General features: G+C 35.8%; 1 protein-coding gene across 2 annotated transcripts in view; it reads left to right on the top strand.

The window, feature by feature from the left end:
- The window catches only part of PSMA3 (proteasome 20S subunit alpha 3), a 22,877-nt gene extending 20,707 nt beyond the window's left edge, over positions 1–2,170 (top strand). The window contains exons 9-11 of one of the 2 annotated variants that reach the window (XM_007466048.1): positions 257–324; positions 1,563–1,627; positions 2,033–2,170. In XM_007466048.1, the coding sequence (XP_007466110.1) occupies positions 257–324; positions 1,563–1,627; positions 2,033–2,077 (178 nt within the window). In that variant the 3' untranslated portion in view covers positions 2,078–2,170. The remainder of the gene's footprint in view (positions 1–256; positions 325–1,562; positions 1,628–2,032) is intronic. The other variant, XM_007466049.1, reaches the window with a different exon arrangement.
- Positions 2,171–8,750: the final 6,580 nt, after the last annotated feature.

Genomic DNA, 8,750 nt, shown 5'->3' with positions numbered 1-8,750 from the left:
AGGCCCGTATACCGCAAAAAAAAAAAAAAAAAAAGTATCAAAATAAACAACTTGGGTTGTAAAGGTGTAAGGTATATTGAATCCTTTGTAGTGAGTGTTTATCAGTCCTAGTGCAATTTTCATAACAGACTGTATATAATGTGTGTATCATTTTATAGATACTTATATTAGGGATGGCTGTTCTAATTTGCTGAGCTGGGTGCATGAACTGTATGTAGATGACCAAATGAATGTTAACGTCCTCTTTCTGTTCTAGAATTTACATAGTACATGATGAAGTTAAGGATAAAGCTTTTGAACTAGAGCTCAGCTGGGTTGGTGAAAGTAAGTTATTTTTCTACATTTATTTGCTCTCAGAGTCATCTGTACCAAACCTAATGTACTACTGGGTGCCTTATTTTTTCTTAAAAATAGCAAAAAATTAGTAATGGTGTATACACATATAAGAGTACACAAATAACAAGATACATTCATGTAAATACTGCTTTGGTCAACAAGTAGACCAGCCCCCCAGATCACCCCTTAGGCTTCTCCCCAGAGGTAACCACTATCCTGAATCCTAACACCATAGTTCTTGGCCTGTTGTTGAATTTTATATAAATGGAATTAGACATTATGGATTCTTTTGTTCATATTTGTGTAAATCAGTTTTGTTACGTGCAGTAGTATTTTTGTTCATTTGGCTTGCTGTACAGTGTTCTATTGTCTGAAAATAACATTTTATTCATCTCCTATTGTTACACCGTTAGGCACTTTCCAGTGTTTGTTTACTGTAAAATGAACAATGCAGCTGTGGACATCTTGTACATCTATTGTGGTACACATATGTAGTAGCATTTTAGAAATATATGTTAAGAGTGGAATTGCTGGGTCATGAAATAGGCACACATTCAACTGCAATATTGGCCACAATGTGTTCTGACCACTGGGTGCCCTTCTGATACAAACAAACAGCCAGAACAAACTTAGGAGGTACTCTCTTTTTGAAGGAAAAGCTCTGCTTAATAATTGACTAAAGTTGTGAGAAGTTTATTTTCTTTTTTTGAAACATCCATTGCATTTTTTTTGTGTGTGGTATGCGGGCCTCTCACTGTTGTGGCCTCTCCCGTTGCGGAGCGCAGGCTCAGCGGCCATGGCTCATGGGCCCAGCTGCTCCGCGGCATGCGGGATCCTCCCGTGTCCCCTGCATCGGCAGGCGGACTCTCAACCATTGTGCCACCAGGGAAGCCCCATTGCATATTTTAAAAAAGAATTACTGGGAAATCACCATTTTTCTTTCTAGCATGGCAACTGTAGGGCTTCAAGGACACCTTTTAAAATCTAACCATGCTGTGAATGAATGCTCAGGACTTAACAGCATCAGGATAAATCTTAGCATAATGTATTCTTTATTATAAGAGCTAAATTTGGGCAGATTTAATATGTTATGTCGGGAAAACACACAAAGATGAGTTCAGAGAATCTGGTATTACATTTGTAGATTGGCTAGATAATACGGTATTTGCAAGTCACAATTACAGTCCTTGTTTTTAACTCACTTAAATATATGGCTTAATTTACAGTAACTAACGGAAGACATGAAATTGTTCCAAAAGATATAAGGGAAGAGGCAGAGAAATATGCCAAGGTAAGCCACAGCATGAAAACGATTCTAGCTGAAAATATGGAGATACGTTGAATTTTATTAAATAACCCTTAAGAGTTGAGCTGAACTGAAGGATGAAAACTTTCTAGGTTATCCTCAGTGGGGATAAAGTTGCCCTGGTTCCAAAAAAATTTTTTTTGTGCTTGTGAAAATGGCAAAGTTTTTTCAGGACATTTAATCCTTTCATACTGTGTGTATCCTATCAGGAATATAGTCATTGATTGTTACAGCAAGATGTACTTAGTTACCCGTTTCTTTACTTGAATGTCTTATTCTAAACCAGTGTTCATTTTCACTTACAAAGAATTTTAATGACAAGTGCTTAGTTAGATTCAGGCTGTTATAGCAATGCTAAAAATTGATTTTAAACACTTTTCTCTTTAACAGGAATCTTTGAAGGAAGAAGATGAATCAGATGATGATAACATGTAACATTTACTTCATTTACTTCTATTTAACTATTTAGCCCTTTGGATTAATACATACCCACTGACCAACTTTCATTAAATCATTGTCTTGTAACGACTGACGTTTGGTTAATATCTGCTTGACAAAATTGGTGGGGGTAGCTGAGCACATATTTATTCAGCATTAGGATGTTGCTTTATGCCTGCTGTAAAATTCCTTAGTCAAAATACTAGACAGATGCTTTGAAATCAGATTAATTCAAAACTCCCTTTCTTCACTCATCTATAACCTAAAGATCATATCCTGCTGGGCTGTTGTGTAAAACGTACCTACCAACTTTGTAGGCAATTGATGCCACAGCCCAATTTTGTATTTAGTGAGATGATTGTTGGTCATCAGACACTGTTAACCTTTAGAATTTTATTTTTTTTTACTTTTTGAGTGGATTTAAGGATTCACAAAGTCCCTATCCTGTCACTTAAAGAATTTCTTGATCTGTAGAGTTGAAATAAAAATACCCACATTTTATGCTTAAAAATAAATTAGAATACATGTGGAAACAGAACTGATACTGAGTGGAAAAATGAGTATTGGAAGAAACAGTCTGAACTCAGGCCAAGCGTGCCAGGCATACACACACCCTTTATTGGCCTCATGCCAGTATCACTCCATTCAACTGTCATGCTTTCCTGAGGTCACTGAGTTTAGCAGCAGGGTGTTGCCGGGCCTTGAGCATCTGTATAGTTTAAACAGCAAATCATTATACCAAAATATTTAACTACTATACAAACAACTCAAGAGCAGTATCTCATTACCATGGCTGCTTTTATGTAAAATTACCTGCTACATCTTACAACTCATACACTTAACTCAGAATGACACCAGTGGCCTTGGGCAGACACCTAAACAACTTAAGCTGGATGGATAATAAGCTGAGTATCCCTAAGCCAGTCTGACCATTCTATACTTTTCCAACTTCCAAAGTATGAATGGCACATGAATCTTCTATTTTCATTGTACTGTGAGTACCTCTGTTCTTAAATTCACATTGGAATAGCTAATAATCCTCTTTAAAAGAACAATGGTTCTAAAGAAACTTAAATCTGAGCAGCTAAGCCACCTCAAAAACATATATCAGATAAATCTAAAACTAAGCTGCTCAGCTATTAGAAAAGCAATTGATTTTCATACAAACTATACAAAGGATTAATAAATAATCTAGGTTCAGCTGTAGGGGCACTTCGTAACTGCACCACTGAGGCATGATTAGCCTCTGGGGGGAAAAATGGCTGGCACATTTTACTTTGACAACATAACAAATTTATTTTCAGCAAAGACTGAATACCTTATTACTGTAAACCTCGATACTGGTACCTAGGAAAGAAAATTACAAACGTTTTAAAGAATAAAGTTTTGGTTTAGAGATTACAAATAATATTGGGTTGGCCAAAAAAGTTCGTTCAGGTTCTTCCATAACATCTCTTCTATTCCACATTATTGTACAGTATCCAATTTTCATTGCCCATCAAAATTTGTTTTTAAAAACTGAATGTTTTCGTTACGTAAGTAGAGAATCGCAGTGCAGAAATATGGTCAAGGTTTCTTTCGCTTAACGTGGAACCCAAACATCAAAGCGATTAACATAAGCAAGCTGGTGCAAATGATTTTCAACACCTGATTTGGAGGTTTTGAGTGTGTCGGCTTATCTCCTGCGTGGTATAACGTTGATTGTTCTGAAATTTACGTCTCGATCTGATTGCTATCAACTTGCACTGGTCTCCCCGACCACGGAGCATCGTCCAGTCAGAAATCTCTACCACAGAACTTTGCAAACCACTTTTGACACGTTCAGTCACAGCACCTTTTCCATACACTGCATGAATCTTTTGCCTTTTCAGTTGTTTTTACCTTTCTTGAATAAAGCATAATATGCTGTTTTTTCCTTCCATCTTCAATATTAAAATGGCTACACAAAAATTCACCAATTTTGATGCTTTTTTAAAAAATGTATGCTGATATGACAGCTGTCACAATACAATCTAACAAAATTGTTTCGAATGAAGTTAAAGACAACTAAGCGCTACTAAAGCCATCTTATGGAAGAAACCGAATACATTCAGATAAAAAGCACTTATCTGATAAGACTATCCCTTTGCTTTCATTTCTGTCATTCTCAAAGGAACCTGAAAAATAAACGAGAAAAATATGAGAAAAATAAAGTTGTAGGTCCTCAATATGTTTAACTGATTGAAACATTAAAATACTCTTCAAATTAAGATTTGAAAAGCAAATTAAGATTACAAATTAGTATTTCTCATTTAAAAAAATCTATCAAAATGCTACTAAGGAATCAGAAGAAATCCACAAATGAAAAAAAATGAAGTCTTAATGTAAAACAATTCTAATGCTGTTCCTCACCTTGGAAATGAAACCCAGGCGGAACCTTTTACTTTCCTGCGCTCTACCACATCCATATTGTTTTTACTGTGCCTAGGCTCTCTCTTAACTGGTCTTTCTGAAGGACTCCCACCACCTACAAAAGCAAGCCTTCTGGAATGATTGACAGATTTCTCCCTCTCAAAGCCCTTTACACGTTTCCCTCTTAATAGTTTTCAAACTTTTTTTTTTAAAAGGAACTCCGAAATATGAAATAAGAATGCCGCCCACTCTTAACCCCAACCAAGTAGAAGCTTTTGTTCCACCATTGACCATGTGTATATATCTATTACAGTGTTTACTATAGTAAAATTTACTATAATTATATAAATGTATTCCTCCCCCACCCTCCCTTGGGAGTTGTTCAAGAAATCATCTTTGTATCTCTACTGGTGAGCACACAGTATGTAATCAAATGCTAAAGGTATGTATTTTTTAAACTAAAATAACTCATACTACAGGGCGAGATATTCAATATATTTAAAAACACTGGTTCATTACTGTATTGATCAGAGGCTTCTAAATTAAGACAAACGTGGTTTAAAACGATTTGAACAGATCTGGAAAACCTAAGCTTAGGAAATATATAAACTTTGGGGGAATCAGTTCTTTTATACCATCATGATAATGGGATTTTTCTTGTTAAAAAAAGTTAGGGCTTCTTCTCTGTCACCATTGTAACCACAATTTCAGAATAAGAAAACCAGCATCATAATTAAAACCAGGATAGTGGTTTATAAGCTAACGTAGGTTTCATACTGGCTTTGTCACTTAATAATTGTGTCACCTTGGGCAAGTTACTTATTCCCTCGTCTATAAAATGAGGATTATGTACCACTTTTAAAATGACATCAAAAACAGGAATACTTAGATATAAATTTAAATTTGTACAAGATTTTGTGTTGAAAATTATAAAATGTTGGTGAGAAAATGAACTATATAAACAAACTGATCAGAAGACTCAGTATTGCTGTCAGTTCTCCTTAAACTGATTTATAGATTCAATGTAAAACCCAATCAAATTTGCAAGAGGGTTTTTTTTGGGGGGGAGGGGTGTGTTTGTGGAAAGAAATCAACAAGCTATTTCTAAAATTTATTTGGGAAAAGAAATTAGAATAGCCAAAACAATTTCAAAAGAGAAAAAGTTACAAGGCCTATGCCATCTGATTTCAAGACTTACTATAAAATTAATGTAGTATTAATGGAAAAGAATAGAGTCTAGAAATAGAAATATATGGTTAATTGACAAACGTGCAAAGGCAAATCAATGCACAAAGATAGTGTTTTTCCACAAATGGTGCTTGAACAACTGGACACCAAATACCAAACCACACCTTGTACCAAATGCAAAAATTAACTCAATGATAAGTCAAAATGTACCTCAGGGCTTCCCTGGTGGCGCAGTGGTTGAGAGTCCGCCTGCCGATGCAGGGGACACGGGTTCGTGCCCTGGTCCAGAAAGATCCCACATGCCGCGGAGCAGCTGGGCCCGTGAGCCATGGCCGCTGAGCCTGCATGTCTGGAGCCTGTGCTCCGCAACGGGAGAGGCCACAACAGTGAGAGGCCCGCGTACCGCCAAAAAAAAAAAAAAAAGTACCTCAAGGTCTAAAACTTCTGGATGAAAACAGAAAACCTTTGTGACCCTGGTTTAAAAAACAGCTCTCAGATACTACACCAAAAGTATGATACATAAATGAAAAAAACTGACTGAATTTCACCAAAATTAAAAGCTTCTGCTCTCCTTTAAGAGAATGAAAAAATACTCTAGACAAAATATTTGCAAATCACATATCTGACAAAGGATATTTGTCCAGAATGTATAAAGAACTCTCAAAATTCAACAACCCAATATTTAAAAATGGGCAAAAGACTCAGATAATTCACATTACAAATAAAACTAATGTTCCTTCTTTAACCATCCTAACCCTGCAAGAGGTAATCACCATATTATGTATATCCTTCCAGCCAATAAATATTAATTCTTTAAAAAAGTAAATGCTGGTGTAATTATAAAGATGTTGAAGAGCAAGGGTACTCACACACCTTGAGTCTGTGTCTGAAGTGTATGATTTGGAATTTGATTTGATTTTTACTATGTGGAAACATGAAGTGGAATTTTAGGAAAAAGTCATTTAAATAAGTTGAACTATATGATCCATATGGGATTTATTAAAACTTTTAAATTTTTTTAGGAAAAGCCAATAGGCTTCAAGACTGATATAATATGGTAGAATCTGACATATAAAGATGATAACCTACCTTTAGTAGACTGATTGGTTTAAGAGTCAGCAGCAACCAAGTTATAGTAAAGATTCAATGCAAAAATTTAGATGTCTACAATGGATCATACTGCCAGGAAAGATTTAAAAAAAAAAGTTAAATAATATGCAATTCTCTCCCCAGTGGGAAAAACAGACACATTTAAAAATCACTAGGAAAGTATATTAGAAATACATGGGAACTTCCCTGGTGGCACAGTGGTTAAGAATCTGCCTTTCAATGCAGGGGACGTGGGTTTGATCCCTGGTCAGGGAACTAGATCCCACATGCATGCTGCAACTAAGAGTTCACATGCCACAACTAAGGGGCCTGCTGGCCGCAACTAAGACCCAGCACAACCGAAATAATAAAATTTTTAAAAATACTATATTTCATATCCATTAAAAAAAAAGAAATACATGTTCATGTATTATTAAGTATACACAGCCTGTATGTATATACTGACCATAAATGTGTACTCTGAGAAGGGGGGAGCAGGGGAGGAGATAAATCCTGACAAGGAATTTTGGACAGTTTCCTGGATATCTGGTGCATTAGCTCTCCAATTCAGTGAACTGGATGAAAAACTAAGGATGACAATAATAGGAAAAAATCTGAGATGTCAATAATTGAAACAAAGTAAAAAGACTAATCCATATAAGAATATGAAGAACAGAATTTAGATGGGCGTGCATGTAAGTTGATAACTGTTTCTCCATCTTGTTCAGAGACCACCCGCATAAGAATTCTCCATGGATTTGAATTCACCAGATCTGAAGCGAGGCCCAGGAATCTGTATTTTGAACAAACAACTGATGTAATGCTTATGAATACACTAAAATTTGAGAATCACTGATTTGGACACAGCTTATTAAAATGAGAATACAGCAACAGAATGGTTATTAAAGGGTTTCAAGAAAAGAGATTTCTGATATATAGCAAAACGGAGGATGAAGCTGTAGGGCATGATGGGTACTTGGGAAAACTTTTTTCCATTGGATTTTTAAAGAAATACATATCTCAGAAATAGGAGCACATAACTAGATGATAAAGGAGAAGTATCTTATAGAAACTTTATAATAGATGGTTTCTAATACCTTATGATTCAGCATCAGTTCTCTCACCATTTCCAACATGAGGGTGGACAAAGAGCCAGGGAGCTGATAAAGAAGAAAATGCATATGAATTCAGAGATTAAAAAGCATCTTTTATATTTTACTGACAGGTCAAGAGAGAGAAAAATAGCTCCGACTTAAGACAGGCCAGGTCAATATGGCCAAAGAAAATTTTATATTAAGGGCTCAGTTCTGCCACTGCAAAAGAACCTTAACACAGATTCCCTTACCAGCAATATCAAGGGATTCATGTTTACACTGAAAGTATCTTCTACTGACACGTTCTACTAACACCTAATTCGAAGTTCATTTCACAGGATAAAAATAAGTGACAGATAATTCATTGTTTAGATAAATGTTGTATTTACTCACTATTTTACTAAGAAAAGAGTAACATCATTTTACTGCAAACTTTCCCCCAAAGATATTCAATATTCACAAGGTAGCCCATTTCTATTCTAATCACCATTTGACCTTTCACCTGTCTCTACTGAAAATGGAGTAAATGTGGCTGAATGCAGTTCTTACGTATTTCTAAAGGAAAGGTCTACTAGAAGTGAACACAGATAACACTTCCTTCAGAGGCAATACAATGATTCATTCACAAACTGAAACACGTTTGACAGGGAAAGTCTAAAAGGCAAGCCACCAATGTTGGCAAGTCATACATTAGTAATTATTTCTGACAACTAAGTTTTTCCTTCCTTGTCGGCAACCCTGGCTTTGATGGTATGAAGCCAAATGAAACTTTCTGACAGATGACTTCATGTGAAGACATGACATGCCACCCCCATCCCTCAATCTAGATATTTGGACAGCTTCCAAAAAGAATTTCAGAAGAGATGCTTTAAACATGAAACTCAAGCTTGTCTACTCTAAATCCATTC

Source organism: Lipotes vexillifer, unplaced genomic scaffold (genome assembly GCF_000442215.2).
Source record: "Lipotes vexillifer unplaced genomic scaffold, Lipotes_vexillifer_v1.1 scaffold25, whole genome shotgun sequence".
NCBI classification, from domain to species: domain Eukaryota; kingdom Metazoa; phylum Chordata; class Mammalia; order Artiodactyla; family Lipotidae; genus Lipotes; species Lipotes vexillifer.
This window is presented reverse-complemented; position numbering and strand designations above follow the sequence as displayed.